At 43.3% G+C, this 18,906-nt stretch overlaps 1 protein-coding gene across 2 annotated transcripts in view; it reads right to left on the reverse strand.

The window, feature by feature from the left end:
- Positions 1-18,906, reverse strand: part of VPS35L (VPS35 endosomal protein sorting factor like) — a 112,146-nt gene that overhangs the window by 41,166 nt on the left and 52,074 nt on the right. For both annotated transcript variants that reach the window (XM_070566569.1, XM_070566570.1), the window contains exons 15-22: positions 16,536-16,582; positions 15,671-15,782; positions 15,012-15,128; positions 12,785-12,838; positions 9,850-9,930; positions 4,416-4,478; positions 3,155-3,240; positions 1,924-2,004 (exon numbers count right to left, since the gene is read on the reverse strand). In XM_070566569.1, the coding sequence (XP_070422670.1) occupies positions 1,924-2,004; positions 3,155-3,240; positions 4,416-4,478; positions 9,850-9,930; positions 12,785-12,838; positions 15,012-15,128; positions 15,671-15,782; positions 16,536-16,582 (641 nt within the window). The remainder of the gene's footprint in view (positions 1-1,923; positions 2,005-3,154; positions 3,241-4,415; positions 4,479-9,849; positions 9,931-12,784; positions 12,839-15,011; positions 15,129-15,670; positions 15,783-16,535; positions 16,583-18,906) is intronic.

An 18,906-nucleotide genomic window follows, 5' to 3' on the forward strand; every position in this document is an offset into this window, starting at 1 on the left:
ACATAGTTAACACTGGGGTGAGAAATGAAAGTTCCTAAACAAAAAAAGATACAGGGAGTAAGCAATTTAACAAGTAAGAACATTTTACATTTACACAGGCTGTGTTTCTTTTGATGAAAATATGTAATCTAAATTAACATAATTTCAACGTGTGTCGCATCTCTCTCAAAGATGCTGTGCTCAAGATATATTTATTAAGGGCAAAAGAGAAGGTAACTTTATCTTCTTAGGAATTTGGGAAGCGACACCCAACTTCAAATGTTGTATTTCAGAGAACTTTTGTTCATCATTATAAAAAATTTCAAACATGCAGCAAAGCTGAAAGAATTTGAGAGTAAACACCCATATACCCATCACTAAGATCGTACCCAGTATCATTTACAATATTTGCTTTATCACATAACTATCCATTCCCCTCTCCATCCATCAATCCATCTTATTTGGGGGATGCATCTTAAAGTACATCACAGATCTCAGTTGCTCAGATTTCATAGCAAATTTAACACAAATACAAATAAGAAAATGCCAAGTCCTTATAGATTTGATTTTACAAGTGAAAGCCTATAAACAGTCCCTCAAATTTATTTTTAAAACATTTTAAGAGCCCAGAGAAAACAGAAACCAAGGCTTTTGTTTGTTGATTTGTTCTAGGGGAAAATAAGTATTGGCAAAGACTGCATACTGTCCTCCAAAATGCAACGTCCCCTTCGTTCTTTGAGACGACATTTCCTAGCCTCCTTTGTAGCTAAGTGTGGCCATGTGACAGTTCTGGCCACTGGGATGTGAATGTAGGTGATGTGTGAGCCTTCCAAGTTACATTCCTAAAAGAAAACTGCTGTCCTCCAATGCCTGCAGGCTGTGACATGGTCAAGGTAGGCCAGCTTCCACCAGGAAGACAAGGATGACACTCCAGAGGGATGGCACAGCAACAAGACAGAAGGAACCTGGGTTCCTGGATGCTGTTCTAAAGCAGAGCTACCCGACTTCCACCTTTTGGCCTCAGACTCAGCAAGAGAGAAATAAACCCTCTATCTTACTTAGGCCCAAAACCAATATTCACCTAACGTGAGTGCCTTTCTGGATGTTTTTTGTGCCTTTATTTCTACTTTTGTCCAACTGAAACCTATCAGTTCCATTTATTATGAAAAGTCTTGATATTTTGCTTTTTATAACTACTCACAAAGTTGAAAGCACAAAGTCATGGAAATAAAGACTCTAAAATTCAGAGGGAAAAAAAAAAAGAAAAGAAATACAATTCATTGTGTTGATGGGTAAGTTCCAAAACAATTTTCTCAATTCTTGTAACATTTTCCATTGAATCAAGCTGCTGTGTTTAAAAACGCTTTGGGGACTAAAATTTCAGCCACAAATAAGCAGGAATTGCCTGAAGCACAGTCAAATGGAAACAGGTCAAAAAAATAAGAAAAAAACTAGAAAGCAAAGGAGTGATAATTGGGTCTTTGGCCCAAAGCTAAGGCCCATGGATAGGTCTGAGCCTCAAGTAAACTGAACAAAATAAAGTCCTTCATGTGAAGAATATAAACAATTGCATTTGAATTTCAAATAATTGGCTAATGAGAAAAATGTAAAGCCTATGTTACTGGGGAGTGAACGCAGTATTACACTATCTGCTGCTCTCAGATCTCCAGGAGACAGCGAGTTTGAGTTCACTTGGATGAAGCCAGCCTTTTCCTCCCAACAGAAATGTCTCTGTAAAAACATCTGCCATCTCATTTACTTAGGAAGGTTACCCTCAGCCTCCCTCCGCTCCTGGACGGGAATGTCCTCGTTAGCAGGAATCTTAATAGACCCCATAAAATAATATTATTCACAGTGGCAGCTTAAAGCAGTAATTCCCTTCTGTACTATTATGTGGTATTAAGACCCAACCCATGTTACGCTTCAGCCTTGAGCGTGGCTTACTTCACAGAGTCATGCATGGTCTTGCAAACGTGCAAAAGGGCGTTCAGAATGACGGGGTCCTTGGTGGGCTCTTGCTGATGCCTAGGAGACATTTAAAGATAAAAGCCATGTACATGAGAGCAATGAAAGCATGGATTTAGTTCTTATCTACTGCATATATTTAAGAAGCAGCAAATTATCTGGGTGGCATTTAACATGGCCCAGTTCACCAGTAATGGGCAACGTTCTGGTTTTCTCTTCATTCTTCTTTAAATAACAAGTTTGCTCTTCAACACATAACTTCTCCTAACTGCGAAATCATGGTAAAACTGCTACATTTCCTAAGCCAGGCAAAGAGCAAACCTGTTTTCTTATCATGGTCCTTGAACCTTCTGAAGCTGTCTACAACCTGTCTACAACTGTGTTAAGTGCCAGGCAAAATTATTAATTTGGCTTTTCAAATAATATAAAAGGACAAGCTCTTTTAACAAATCTTTATGTAGGTAAAGTAGGTATAAATATATGGAATTTAAGAAGCATATGGAATTAATCTTTTAGAAAGATAACAGAAAAGTTTAAAACATGTAGTCAGGCAACATCTAACTCAATTTTCCAAACTGTGGTTATTTCAGTTCCATCTTAACATTTTTTTTTACCATATCTACTTAATATTTAATTTCAACTTTTTTAAAACTCAACCTGTCCTAAAAAATAATATACATGAAATCACCGATTAAACTACTTATACATTATCTACTATACTTTAAAATAAATATACAACTTTTAAAATAAAAATAAAAATCTCTCCCTCGTGTACCACCTAAATTTATTTCACGTACCATGAGCAGTAGGCAGTTTTGGGAAACACAGATTTAATCAATACAATGAAGGGAACTAAGTTTGAAAACTGATCTCAAATCTAAACATTAAGGATGGGAACCCTTCTGGCTCTGGTGTGCTGATAAGCAGCACTTTAATCAGTAGATTGCACCTTCCAAAAACACACTGGAGTAAACAGCAGATGATGGTCAGGCTACTACTAATAGCTATTACTTTGTCTTCTTAAGCACTAACTATAAACTTTTATCATAACTGCTCCTTTTAATGTGGTTTTTCTTTCAACATTATTTTAGGCATGAAATATGTACACATCACTAGGCCTCAAAATGCATAAATGGATTTCTTATCTACAGGTTTCACAAAGACATCAGGAATCGAAGCTTCCAATTACAATGTGTCACTCATCACTTACTTGATAAAAACTTCCATGATGCATTTGCAAACCTCCACCCGCACACTCTCCTTTTGGAACATGTCCAGAAATGGCAGAAATTTTTCCTAAAAATAAAAAAAGCACCCCACATGCAATTCACAGGAGTCACTGGAAGGAATCTGTGGGTCGCTTTTTCTCTGAAGGACAAAACAGAGGAAGAGCTGCTCATCTCTCTGGGCGGGTCAGATGAAGACCATCTGAAAGCGGGAGAGGCCCGAGGTTTCTGAAAACAATTACTATTAAAACCGCTCACATGTGCCCCAGGGATGAGGTCACATGTGACCAGCTAACACGTTGGTGAACATCTGCAATCTTTAGATGACCATAACCTTTTCTTCAGTCTCTTTACGACCGTGTTGACAAGCAGAGAAAGAAGAGTCAGTTGTTCAGAGTGTGGCCTCTGCATCCTGACTCTACAGTAGTGCCTGTGTGACCTTAAGCAACTTACTCGACCTCTTCCAGCATCAGTTTTCTCATCTGTAAAGTGGGACTAATAACTACTCTTCTTCCCAGCAGTGCTGAGAAAATGATACGAGACAATGCATGGAAAGTTCTAGCACAGTGCCTGGAGTATGGTGAATGTCCAACAAATAAAGCTTCTATTATTAAATAAACAAAAGAAATAAAGTCTTAGTCCTATGAGTGTACATCCAGGGGAACAGGGAGAGGGCAGGGCGCCAGGGAAGAGGGCCACTCAGGGAAGGGGCGGGGACGTCACTCTACAGACAAGCACCTAGGTCTGCACTTGCCCAGAGCACCGCAGCAAACTCGAAGGTGGTCGCAGGCTATCTTAAATTTTGAGGGAAACATAATAAATGTCAACTCTGTCAGACATTGAGACAACTTTCAACTCAATGTATTTCCTAGTTTCTCATTAGACTGTGTGATAAAAAGCAAGTATCGCGTGAAAATCACCGTGGAAGAGGACAACCAGTTCGATTCCTAGGTTGGAGAAGCTGTGTGGTGCCCAATAGGCAGACACATCCCATTAGTAAGTAATAAACGAAATCAAGATCATATTTTCCTGTCAGTCCATGTGCATTGCTTTTTCAAACGCTGCTGAAGGTATTATGACATCAATACTTAAGTTGTTTAGATCTAACTGCTTCATAAAGAAAAGTTCATAAGAGGAAGAGTTAAGAATTTCTTTCAGCCTAGGGTGCCAAGAAAAAACTGAGACATTAAGGGAAGCTCTGACTCAGATGCCAATTTCCAAAGATAACTAAGAAATGTTACTTACCACTGAGAAAAGAACTGAGAAGTCATGGAAGTGGGCGATCACTTTCTTAATTATTGACTGAAGCTGCAAAACAAGACAAAACACACATCGTGTTTAATAAAACTTGGATGTTTCCAAAAAGGCAACCCTCTTTTATACTCTGCAATCACGTTACAGGAAGGGAAACCTGGACTGTGCAAGGACTGGGGAATTGCTAGGTCAGGTCAGGCCCGGTCTCACTCTGAGGTGCACCATCTTATTCGATAGTCCTGGGGAGACGAATTCTCAGCCTCCACTTCCTCTTCTGCAAAATGGAGAGCCAAGCAGTATCTTACTCATGAGGAGCAAATGGGACGGTTCAGGTCAAGTGCTGAGAGCGGTGCCTGCCCTTCAAAGCTCTCCATTCATGTCAAGTGTGAACATTCAAGGAGTGGGCAAACTTGTTCTATAAAGGGCCATACAGTGATCACAACTACTCATGGCTGCTGTTGTAGCTCGAAAGCATCCACAGCCAACACATAAACAAATGGGTGTGGCTGGGTTCCAATAAAACTTTATTCACAAAAACAGGTAGTGGGCTGTGTATGGCCACAGGGCCCTAGTTTGCAGACCCCTATTCTAGGTGACTGTGGCTCCGTGTTTCTTTTCTTTCTTTTTTTTTTCTTGAGGAAGATTAGCCCTGGGCTAACATCCACGCCAATCCTCCTCTTTTTGCTGAGGAAGACTGGCCCTGAGCTAACATCCATGCCCGTCTTCCTCTACTTTATACGTGGGATGCCTGCCACAGCATGGCTTGATAAGCAGTGTGTAGGTCCACACCTGGGATCCAAACCAGCGAACCCCAGCCTGCCAAAGCAGAATGTGCCAACTTAACCACTACGCCATTGGGCTGGCCCCAACCCCGTGTTTCTTGACTACTTCAGTGGAGAGGCATGGGACAGAGTTTGCCAGTGGCATCAAGGCCACTTCACTACCTGAGGATGGTGGCACAGTCTGTGAGGTCTGCCCCAGACACCCAGGCACTGAGGCCCACCACCCCTCACTCTGAGATGCACACAGTCCTGGGGCCAGGGCCTTGGGACGAGAGAAGAACCAAGAAGCTGCTTTTTTCTAAATAAAATACAAACCCCTGCCGCTGGTTACTGTCGGGAAGAGAAAATTTACTGATAAATACTTAGTTTATGCTAAAAATATTGCTGTTTAAATCCTTTGCAAAGGCAATCACTCATGTTCTAAAAATACAAAATATTAAGAAGTACGAGCCCCATTTCATAATTAAGTAGCTTACTAGGTCAAGTAAAAGACACTAAAGGACTTCAAAACTTCATGACAAACAATGCTCCAAGGCAGAGCATTGTAACATACCGCAATACTGTCTGCCTACAACAGTGTCTGAAATCCTATCCACAGCAACTAACCCCTTTAGAACAGGAAATTTTTTTAATACTTAAGTACAGTTACACATAATGCATTTCCTGATTTAAAAAGACAGGATTTTTTTTCCTTCAACATTTCACTATGAAAATGCTGAAACATAAAGAAAATCCACGGGGCCGTCTCTGTGGCCGAGTGGTTAAGTTTGTGCGCTCCACTGCGGCGGCCCAGGGTTCGGATCCTGGGCATGGACATGGCACCGCTCGTCAGGCCACGTTCAGGGGGCGTCCCGCACCCCACAACTAGAAGGACCTGCAACTAAGATATACAACTACGTACGGGGGATTTGGGGAGATAAAGCAGAAAAAAAAAAAAAGAAAAGAAGATTGGCAACAGTTGTTAGCTCAGATGCCAATCTTTAAAGAAAAAAGAAAAGAAAATCCAAAGAACATAAAACAAACACCCAATCACTCACACCCAGATTCTCCCATGACGAACATTTTGCCTCATTTCCTCTATCTCCTCACCCACCCCTTCCATCTAATGGTAGAATTTGTAAACACACAATCCATGCACATTTTTTAACTTTTTATTTTGAAACAATTTCAAACTTGCAGAAATGTTGAAAGAATAGTACAGAGAACTCCCATATGCTCCTTACTCAGATTCACCAATTTTTTACTATTCTGCCAAATTTGCTTTAACATTCTCTCTATGTAACATGTTATTTTTTTCCTGAACCATATATGGGACTGCATGTATCACGTCCCTCACCCTTCATACTTCATTTGTATTTCCTAAGACTAATTATATTCTCTGATGTTGCCACTTAGCTGTTCTCAAATTCAGGCAAGTTAACGTCAATATAATCTTAACACTTTTTATCTATCATCCATATTCCAAGCTTAGCAACTGTCTCACCACGTTCTTTATAGCATTATTTTTTCTTCTCTTTGGTCCAGGAGCCAGGCCAGGAACGTGCACTGCATCTCGTTTTCAGGTCTCTGGAGTCTGTGTTGATTTGGAAGAGTTCCTTTCTTTGCCATTATGACAGTGGTATTTTGGAAGAATACAGGCCAATTACTTTAGAGAATGCTCCTCAGTTTAGGGATGACCGATGTTTCCTCATGATTAGATTCCATCGTGCATTCTCGACTGGAATGCCACCTACATGATGCTGTGTCTTTCTCAGGGGACCTCATCTGCAGGGACACGGTATGTGGATTTTGATGTGAATTTTGATGAGCAGGTCAATGAGTGTCCGAGTTCCCCGCTGTAGAGTCACTATTTTTCCCCTTACAATTAATACTCATTCTATGGGAAGACCTTCATGTGAAAATATGAGATATGAAAATATCCCACACCTCATCAAACATCCCCCTCTACGTGTAGCATCCACGGATGATTCTTGCCTGGGATTGGTAATTCTCGTCCTTACCGTGATGGCTGCAAACGGCGATTTTACAACGCCACCGCTTCCTCCACGTTTCTCAGTCAGCACCCCCTGCCCCCCTCCCTCCTCATCCACGTATGTGTCTACAGCAGTGCCCCCTCATCTGCAGGGACACACCCCAAGACCCCCGTGGATGCCTAAAATCCCACGTAGTACTGAACCCTGTATATACTATGTTTCTCCTTATCTATACATATTTGAGGTAGACAGGAAACTAGCACAAATTTCTTTTTCCTTCTTCACAATTTCACAATAGAAGATTTGTTCTTGCCATAAATCTTAGCAACCTCTGCATAAAATTTTTTCTCTTTCCTTATTAAGTCAAGAACTTTCACCTTTTCACTTAAAGGGAGCACTTTATGGCTTCTCTTTAGCATGTCTGAATTGCCAGCATCACTACTCTTGCACTTTGGGGCCATTATTAAGTAAAATCAGGGTTTCTTGAACATAAGTACTCCAATACGGTGACAGTCGATCTGCCAACCGAGTGGGCTATGAAGTGACTAACAGGCGGGTAGCGTGTACAGCGTGGATATGCTGGACACAGGGATGATTCAAGTCCTGGGCTGGACAGAGTGCGATGACAAGATTTCATCATGCTACTCAGAACAGCATGCAATTTAAAACTGACGAATTATTTCTGGAATTTTCCACTTAATATTTCCAGACGATGGCTGACCACAGGTAACTGATACCACAGACAAAGCAAAGCCATGGAAAAGGGGGACTATTGTGTTCATCACAGGGATGGATTCTTGGATTCCTATTTTACTCACTGGGCTATAATCCCTACTGTCCTTATTTCTTTTGATGCTCAAATGGGGAGCCCATGGGAACCCCTTCCGAGCTGCTCCTGTGCCCTTTTCACTTGTCCCCCATCAGTTTTTTGAGTACTTCCTTACTTTCCGGCACAAGAAAACGTTCTAGGCTCACCTTGTACCTTCCCTATCCTAGACCTGGACTAAGCTAATTCTTCACAGACCCATGCAGTTTTATTTTTCTTGATGTGGCCCTCAGTTAAGACAAGGGGCTCACAATCGATATGGCTGGCTGTCCTTAACACAGGCTGACCCAGCGCATCTTTTGTCAGTTGCTTTTAAATATGACGGAATTACAGTACAGTACAATTCCCCTCTCTTAGGAATGGACTGCATTAAATCATTATATTACTTAAAGTTTTCAACTAATTGGGCCCCTAGCAGGCAAGGTCTTACTGAAAACTCCTCAACAAAAATTCTAATGCACTTCCGTCTTCATATGTGCCTGAGACCTTACAACCCCAAAGGGTATGACTCATCCTCTCCACAATGAACACTTCATTCACACAGTGATATTTACCAAGAGCCTGATGCACGACTATGTATTATTTTCATAGAAAAATGTCAGCTAGGGGCCAGCCCTGTGGCCAAGTGGTTAAGTTCGCGCGCTCCACTTCAGTGGCCCAGGGTTTCACCAGTTCACATCCTGGGTGCGGACACGGCACTGCTCATAAGGCCACGTTGAGGCAGCATCCCACATGCCACAACTAGAAGGATCCACAACTAAAATATACAACTATGTACTTGGTTGGGGGGTTTGGGGAGAAAAAGCAGGAAAAAAAAAAAGAAGAAGATTGGCAACAGTTAGCTCAGGTGCCAAGCTTTAAAAAAAAAAAGAAAAATCTCAGCTAGCCAGTGGCTGCTCAATAAATTATAATGATGAAGCATATTAGTCAGCAAATGGTGAAAAATTCTTAAATTAGCAAAATGTCAGAATTCTAAAATTCTTGCAAGAATATGTAACTAATTTTCTTATACTAAATGAAGCTAGAAATTGATCATAGGCAATATGTGCCAGAACATTTTATTAAATTAAAAAAAAATCTTAATTAGGTCAAAAGTCACTTAACAGTAGGTGATCCTGAGCTGGATTCTGTACTGCAGGGGGAAAAAATCTCCTATCAAGGACATAATTGAGTCCACTGACAAAACTGGAATGTGTACCGTGGGGTAGGGCGCAGTAATGTATTAATGGTAAATCCCTTTAAGTTGATAACTAAACTGCGGTTATACGGGAGAATGTCCTTGTTCTTAGGAAATACTCACTGAACTCTTTCCATGCAAAGTGGCATCATGTATGCAACTTATTCTCAAATAATTCAGAAAAAATTTACATACATATGTATGCATATACGTGCATGTCTGTGTACACATAATGAAAATGATAAAGCAAATGTGGGAAATGTTAACAGTTGATGAATCTGGGTAAGGAATAATGGGAGTTCTCTGAGCCATCTTTCAATTTTCCAGTAAGCTTGAATTTATTTCCAATAAAAAGTCAATTTAACTGAAAAACATAGGCACTTTACTTACTGGTGCCAGGCAACTGTGCCAGGGTTTCCCAAGTCACAACTCGCTTAATCCTCACAACCACTCTGAAGGCAGGACTACTATCATCCCCACTTTACAGGTAAGGAAACTGAGGCACAGTAAGATTAAGGAAATGATTAAAGGGCACCCAGCTAGGATATGGCAAAGCTGGGATTCAAACCCGGTACCTGACTTTATGGTCGGACCCATGCAACACGCCCACTGAGGCTAACAGAACACAGTTGCCAACAGTGCGGAATGAGACGGGCAGGGATGTTACCTGAGGGTAGGAGTCCTCAAAGGCGCGGTCCGGAGTCATGTGCTTGATGACATCAGCCAAGACGGTGCTCACCTCTCGTTTCTGAGTGGGGAAATAAAGGAAATGTGTACCGGACACTGAGTGGCAGTCACAGGCCATGTTTCTGGGGAAAAGGACTAACATCTTCAGAACATAGCACACACCTTCCAAGATTAGTTTCAACTACATAAGGGGGAAAATTCCACCCAAAGCACAGCCCTAAAGGTGGCTACGTGTGCACCAGGTGAGGACTGAAACCACATTCTCAACGCTGCCCCTGCTCTCCCCAGGTGCTAGTAAATAAAGTCGGCTGCCCCACTTCCTGCCCGCCCGTCCCAGGCCCTCCCGGGTGCTGCAGGGGGCGCAGGCCCTGAGGGAGGAGCCCAGGCGAGGCCCCTACGAGCCACGCAACCCAGCGCCCACTTCACTTTCATCATCTGGATCAGGGGTCAGCCGGCCACAGCCCAAGGCCAGCCCGGTGCCTGTTTTTATACAGCCTGCGAGCTGAGAATGGTTTTACGCTCGAACCAAAAGAAGAACAGCATTTCGTGACAGTGAAAATTCTATGAGATTCAAATTTCCGTGCACATTAATGAAGTTTACTAAACACAGCGGTGCTCACTCACGGGTATCAGTGGCTGCCGTCATGCCACAACGGCAGAGCTGGATGCTCATGACAGAGATCACATGGTCCACAAAGCCTCAAACATCCACTATCTGGCCCTCCACAGAAAAAGCCTACTGACCCCTGCTCGGTGGAAGGAGAAGAGCGAAGCCTCACTGTGCAGGTGTGCAGCTTATAGGTTAAGTGTCGGCACACAGCATGTTGTCTCAACAGCCGCCACTATGTTTACACTCTCATTTAATACTCATTAAACTGCCCCGGATGGCCATCATTATCCCCATTTTACACGAGGAAGAAGAGGCCCAAAGAAGTTGTGACTTAGCCAAGGCCACACAGCTAAAAAAAAAAAAATCTGACAATGGCGCTAAAAGGGAACCAAAGTTCTTCAGAGAAAGAGCTGATTCCAAATCCGGGAACAGAAATATACAAGGGAGGCTGGAACATGTTATAACAGAAAGCCAGGAAGGCATCAGACTACAGAGAGCAGGTCAGAAGGACTCAGGACCCAAGCTGAAAAGGCACCCACTGGACAAAGACGGGACAACTGAGGATCAGTAAGAAGAATATAATTCAAATATAATTAAATCCATGGATTCCTAATGATAACAACAGCAACTAGTACTCACTGGTCACCTTTGGGGATGTTGGGGAATCAAATCCTTATTCTAAAAACTAGTAAATAACAGGGACAAAATGGAGCACCAATCGCGCCTTTTCTGTACTAACTACGCCTCAGGGTAACCCCAACAGTGGACGAAAGCAGTTTCTCTCTATACAAGTACCCCAGCTAAACAATAATGAAGACACAAGAGTAACTCCAAATATCACCATTTTGCAACCGCCGATAAACCATGAGATACAATGAGCTTCAACGGCTGTTCGTGTCATGGAGACAACCAGACACCATGAGCCTCCCAGGAGAAGCACCATACACTCCCCCGCGGTGCCAAAAAAATCACATCTGGAGGTGATTAAGTCTCTAGAACTAAGGGCTGACTTACAGGAAATAGTGCAGGCAGGACAAACACGTTGGGCCCCATCAAAGGGATGCAACAGCCCAACGCAGACTGCAAAACTCTGCAGGACAAATGACCCAATTTCTTCAACAAATAAATTAGAGGAAAAAAAGGGAGGAAGAAAGAAAGATGCAGAAAGAACTTATAGATTAAAAGAACCCTTAGAAGTCTATTTCCATGTACGGATCATTTTTAATCCTGATTCAACAAATAAAAAAAAATTACAAGAAAATTGAGGAAACCGGAACATTGATTTTTAATGATATTAAAGCACCATTAATTTTTTTAGTTAGGATAATGTATTGGGATTCTGTTTCGGAAAAGTGAGTTCTTAGATTCCACACATGTGGGTTGAAATACTGACATGAAACAAGATGTCTGAGATTTGCTTCAAAATAATCCAGGGGTGGAGAGAAGGGATGAGGACACAAATGAAACAAGGTTTGTCCTAAGTTGATCAGTTCTGAGTGATGAGTACAACGGAGATCATATGTTTGAAATTTCCATAATAAAACATAAAACAAAAATTGGACAAAAGAAACAAAATCAACAAGTCAACATTTGCATAATGTTCAAAACAAGGCAAAACCAAGTTCTGGAGTTAGAGGCCAGGACGGCGGTTACCTTCAACTTCCAAAGGCTGGGGGCTGTGAGGGAAGGGGGCTGGGGGGTGGGGATCATCTCCTATTTCTTGATCTTGACCATGACTACAAGGATATACTTTGTGAAGATTCAGTAAGCAGCACACTTAGGATATATGCACTTTTCTGCATGTATGCTATACTTCAACTCTTAGAAGTTGATTAAAACAAACACTCTGGCAGTAGGATTTACTCAGTTCTACCTGCTTCTAAGTCCCTGCTGTTTGACATGCCCATATTTTTCCACACCGAGGTTCTAGTCTGGGCCTAGGGAAAGAAGTATCTTTGTTTACTTAGAAAAGAAAACTAGATGCAAGTCAAATACATTTGGGAAATGCTACCTACTAGACTCCCATGGAAAGTCACAATGCACTTTAGCATGTAAGGTGTCCAAGGTGGAAAAAACGGCTTAACTTTGTATAATGCAGCATTTCTCAAATTTACACATAGCGTGAAATGCTCTTGTTACAGCATACTACTGCTCTATCACACTATATTATAAAGGATGCAATTTTTATAAATTAAGAACAATTACCATTGTAAAACGCCTAAATGCTTAAGCTAGACTCATTCAATATTTTAAACGTGAAAAAAACATACAATTGTTTCAGAAACAATACCCCAGCCACACGTACCGTGAAATGCTTGCAGGTGTACTCTACCCACACTTCAGCACAGTTAACGTAGTCCTACAAAGAAGAGTAAAAGGTCTTTACAGTAAGAACACCACGGGTGACCTCGAGGCAAAATCTCATGGACAAATAAATCCCTTCAAGAGCTTTGACAGTTAAGAGTTAAGTGATAGGAATTTCAAGGTGGTTCATCTACAGAAAACGCGGCCCGCTGATATATTTCACCGAGAGGTGAATTATAAAAAAACATAGGTTGCCTGAAACTAATTAAGACTTTCATTCCAGAATTGCTACTTGGGCCAATACAGAAATCTGGGAAGCTCTGCCATGCTTGCAGACGGAGATGAATCAAAGGGCAACGGAGATGACCGAGGGGAGTCCTGGCCCACCTCGCGGAGTCACAGAAGGTGGAGCTGGTTGAGGACTCTGGCTTTGAATGTTCTGAGGGAAAAACAGGCTTTCTGACTTTAAAAAAGAAACCATTTGTCCTATGAATGGGTGATGTATAGATGTTATAAAAAGGTTAAGAAAGTGCTAAAGACTTTAGGTAAGAAATGATGTGTTAGACTCAAGTAGGAGGGGGCCCTCGGAGAGACGATGAGATGGTTACGGAAATGACAATGGCCAACTTAGTAAAGCTGTCTGCCCAGGAAAACGCTCAGCTGGGAAGGGTCGTGGAAAAATACAGTCTGCAAGCACACCTCTTCTGTTCCGACGCTTTAAGGAAAAGAGAGAAGAAATGGGGAGGGAAGAAAACAATTCTCTCATTCCCACAAGAAAAGCCAGGAGCATTCTAAGCTCTAACTAGACTGCTAAGAAGGTGAACTAAACTGGTGAGTGTGAAGTTCAAGCCTGCAGAAAACTGTTAACACGGGCTTTTGAGCAAGGCTGAAGTACAAGCACCAGGGGCCCAGAGGTTCTGACTCATTCTAAAGAAGCTGTGTCAGCTAGCCAGAGTGAGGTTAAACGGAGGATTTCAGCAGCTAGAGCTTCGTGAGGATTTTGCTGAATTTAAGTGAGGTAAATGAGTTTGTAAATATGTTTCTAATTTTTCTAAGTTATACCACTCTTCTTAATATATTCTTGTAAACGTGGTGATCGGCAAGGGGTTTATAACTGAGCTCACTTTAATATCTCCTTCTCCAGAAATGACTGTATCAAAGGCTACGTATCCATATTCAGTTATTTGCTGTGTTCTGGACTGAATGCTGTATTCCCACCAAAAGGCACATAATGAAATCCTAGCCCACCGTGTGATGGTCTTAGGAGGCGGGGCCTTGGGGAGGAGATTAGGTTATGAGGGTGGAGCCCTCATGTATGGGATTAGTGCCCTTACAAAAAAGACCCCAGACAGCTCTCCTACCCTCTCTGCCATATGAGAATGTGAGAAAACAGCCATCTGCAACCCAGAAGAGGGCCCTCACCAGAACCCAACCATGCTGGCCCCCTGGGCCAGAACCGTGAGAAATATGTGTTTGTTGTCTATAAGCCAGGCAGCCTGCAGTGTTCTGTTACAGCAGCCCGACTGGACTGAGACCTGCTGCCCAGCAGAGGAACTGTGCAGGGTACGGTGAAGTTTGCCCAGCTGGGCCTGCAGTCACAGAGCCAGCCAGTACCATTTACCCAGTGGCAGCCACATAATTTTCGGGCATGTTGCCTACAAGGACAGTGAGGCATGAAACCCAAACCTACAACACGATGGCCATCACTGATGCATTACAGCTACTGACATCAGTTGGTCCATCTTCCCAAGACTTCTTGCCCATGAAGTACAGGGAGAAAGGTTTCAGCTGTCTCCCTTCAGGAGACAGAAATTGGAATTCCCTTTTGCTGATTACTTGCTTGACCACTCATCTGATTTGGGAACATTCTACTAAATTGGTATTTTCAAATCCAAATACTATAGACGGCTGCATTTTGGATGCTCTTTGCAAAGTTACAGGTCTTTTAAAGTTTCAAATACTTGCAGTTTTACACTTCTTGTTGTATCTTAAGGCCCTAAGAATGAGACACAATCAGGATACAAAAATCAAAGAAATAGATGTTTACAGCTCTCAGGTCTCTGTTATAGGTTAACAAATAATACAATGAAAAGAAGTAGATTTCTTAAAAAACAACAACAAACAGAGGTATGATTAGTTAAAAGCTAATTTTTTTTTTTAAAGAAAGAGTATATTATTGCATAACTTGGACAAAAAGGAGTCGCTCTAAGGTCTAAATGGTCACCTACCTGTGGATTCTTCAATTTAGTGATAACTTTCCAAGCTTCGTTGAGAATCTGAAGTCGGTCACCCTCAGGAGGATCAGCCAAGGCCAAGTTTAAGCCCAAGGAGCGAAAAAGGAGATGCTAAGAAAAATAGCAAAACGTTACGATACTGGAGATTTGAGATCAGAGTAACTTGAGGCTTAAAAGAAAAGGCCGTAACATTTCGCTCGCCACAGGGTTAACCTTCCACAACCTCTTTCTGAAGTTCTACCATGGACCTATGCCAGTTAGACTGACAAGCTCAAAATCAAATACTAGCTCCATGGACTGGTCTAATTTTTGGGCCATAATATTCCAATGGACAAAGTTTTTCATAAATAAGGAGTGAAGGGTTATTTTTAAAGCTGTAAGACCAAAGTCTTCCCTAAATACTTCCCAGTGAGCTAATTCGACAGATTTAGGACTAATTAGATAGATTTAGGACTCACAGAGGCCTGACTCACAGGTTACGTGTGTCTGACAACCCCAATCACCACCTCGACTTCCACCCTGTTCTTCAGAAGCAGAGCCTTCGCTCGTTTTCCTGTTGGCTCCAGCTGCCCCTACACCGGACTCTCCCTTGAGGGCCAACACGTAAACGCTGCCTGTTTGTTCTCCCACTGAGCTTTTAGTCAGGAGCTTACCTTGGGGAAACCGGACTCATCACACTCTTTAATCATGCCGATGAAATCCATGGACCTTGTGGCAATGAACTCGGCCCGGAAAGCTGACATCACGGAATTCAACAGCAAGGCACTGCAAGACACACACGCCACATGTCAGCAGAGCTTCCCCTTAATGAAAGTCGCTTTTAGGATGCATGTTGCTGGGAAGGATGACTGATGGCCCTTTAATGGTAATGTTGGGGTAAAAAGAAATGAGTGGAGTGACGAGGCAACGTCTAGAGACTAACACTTCTCTGCATATTTGGAACTTGATAAATGTTGAATTGAATGGGTGGACGGATGGCCGGATCAATGGACACGTAAATAAGCAAGCAATCAAAGCCATTCAAACAGAATTAAACTGAACCTTCAATAGGCTGATGCACTAATAAAACTAAACTTCAGTAACAATATTGATCCAAGCTGCAAACTCTATCCACATCTCAAAAGCAATGTTCGAGGACGTAGGGACACAGTGACTCAGGGACATCTATCACCAAAAGGAGAGCAGAGGGGAAACCTCATATGCCTGGAAGACAGGAAGATGGAGTTCATCATGACCCTACCACTTATCACGGCCCCGTGGGGAAGGGACTATTATTAAACCCATTTTACAGATGAGGAGAGTGAGGCACAGAGGGGTCAAGCAAGTGACCCAAGTTCACAAAGCTAAGACAGAGCAGAACCAGGCAAGTGAAGCCAGGCAACTGGACTCTCATTTCCTGCGTTCCACACTCTCTATGTCGCCTCTCTGTCAGCCCTCTTGCCCACATAAGTGCCACGCTCAGAAAAAGCAACCCGCTACATTTTCAAACTCATGCTTTAGGAATTCTGAGGCACTTACTTGTTCCCTAGTTTCTTGCATCTCTCCATCATCTCAGTTAGCAGAGTCTAAATAAATTAAAAAAAATAATAAAAATCAGCAGGTTGGAGGATCTGAAGCAACATTTCTCACCAACAGATTTCCAAAGTACTATTCTAAAACAAATGTAGCCACATGCCCATTTCCGTGATTTCTCAGTGCCTGGCAGAGGCGGGGAGAGGGGCAGGAACAAACCTCCCTATTGCGGCATTTAGTATAATGATAAGAGCTGGGGCCCTGGTGTCAGGCAGACTTGGACTCAAATCCAGTGTCATCAGCTTCCAACAGCGAGACCTCGGGCCGGTCACTCAACCTCAGTAAGCCTGGGTTTCCTCATCCTCAGGCAGAGGGTACATGTGGTACCATCTCCCCTGCAGGGTCACTGTAGGATGAGGAGAGCAGTGTCTCCCGAGCTGCAGGGCAGTGACGAGCACTCCTCCCTCCCCTACGAGCCCCGCCACCTCCCATTTCACGAGGGGTCCATGGAACTCTCAGTGAAACAAACACAAACCCCGGGCCAGCGCTGGTGCCCGCCACTCCCAGTGAGAAGTACTTTGCGCTCAGGATCTCCGCTCTCACAACCACCCACGAGGCAGGCTCTCTATCCTCCCGGCGCACAGATGAGAAGCCAAGGCGCGGAACAGTGATACCCTTGGACCAAGGTGACACAGTGACTGTGGCCCAGACAGCACCCAGGCTGCCTGGCATCAAAGGCCATGCTCTCCACCACATTTCCTCTCCACAAATTCTGAAGCACATTTTTTTCCACAAAAGGAGGTAAATGTTTTTTTACTTTTCAAGTGGAATACTGTTAATGGCCTTAGAGCTATCTTAAGACCATTATGTGTCCTTTAAAGAGCTCCTGTTTTTAAAAAAATCAATGGAAGAAGGAAGAAGTATCCTTTAGGGCAGTGGTTTGGGGAAGGTTTTGAACAGCACGGACAAGTCAACCCCAGGACTCCAGAGCTGCTAACAGTTGCCCGGACCCTGCGCCCTCCCTTGCACTAGGCGCCCGGTGAAGCACCCAACACACTTTCCCTCATTTACTCTTCCCAATGGCCTTGTGAGCCCCGTGTAAATTATCCCCACTTCACAAACGAGGAAGCCAAAGCTCATACAGCTTAAGCTGCTTCCTAGCAGTGGTGGAAATGAGATTTGTATCTAGGCCTGGCCCCGACGTCAAATAAGAAAACGAGTCTTCTTTAGTGCAATTCCACCCCTTCCAGCGGGGTCCCTCTGCGCCTTAGGTGTTGCCTGAATAATTAAAGCGACAGCTGACTGTGGAGATACTGTGTGTACCCCCACCCCCAGAACCCTGATTTTATTCAGATTTCTATCTCTGCCCAACAAAAATCAGGTTGGGTCCTGGTATGGCCTAAATTATGTTCTGTGCAAAATTCCCTATGTTGAAGCCATAACCCCTAAAGTCACTGCATTTGGAGATGGGGCTTTTCGAGACGTAATTAGTGTTAAGTGAGGCCATACTCCAATAGGACTGGTGTCCTTATAAGTAGAGACGGAGAGACCAGGAGCACACACGCACAGAGAAAAGACCATGCACAGAGAAAGGACACAGTGAGAAGGCAGTGGTCTACAAGCCAAGGAGAGAGGCCACACCAGAAGCCAACCCTGCTGGCACCTTGACCTTGGACTTCCAGCCTCCAGAACTAAGAGAAAATAAGTTTCTGTTGTTTAAGGCAGCCAGTCTGTCACGGCAGCCTGCTATGGTCTGAATGGCCACCCAGACCCCAAGGTGATGGTCTTTGGAGGTGGGCCTTTGGGAGGTGATTACGTCATGAGGGTGGAGCCCTCATGAATGGGATTAGGGCCCATATAAAAGCAGCCCAAGAAAGCTCCCGTGTCCCCTCTGCTATATGAGGACACAGCATGAACACAGCCGTCTAAGAACCAGGAAGCTGCGGTGTCCCCTCTGATATACGAGGACACACCAAGAAGAAAGCTGTCTAAGAACCAGGAAGTGGGCCCGCAATAGACACGGAATCTGCCAGCATTTTGATCTTGGACCTCCAGCCTCCAAAACAGTGAGAAATAAATTGCTGTTGTTTATAAGCCACCCAGTTCATGGTATTTTGATATAGTGGAACAAATATAGGTCCAGACTAATCACAGTGGTCTTGCTCCCCTTGTGAGTGGCGGGTTTAGACATGCGCACATGACCCATTTCTAGCTACTGAGATGGGGGCTTCGAGGAAAGATTTCCTTGTTCTTAAACAGGAACCCAAGGAACTGAAGACTTCCCCATCTTTCTGCCTCTGGATGCTGCCACATCTGGATGTGATGCCTGGAATGGCTGTAGCCACTTTGCTGCCATCTGGGGATGGCAGAGCAGAGA

Source organism: Equus przewalskii, chromosome 12 (assembly GCF_037783145.1).
Source record: "Equus przewalskii isolate Varuska chromosome 12, EquPr2, whole genome shotgun sequence".
Lineage (NCBI taxonomy): Eukaryota > Metazoa > Chordata > Mammalia > Perissodactyla > Equidae > Equus > Equus przewalskii.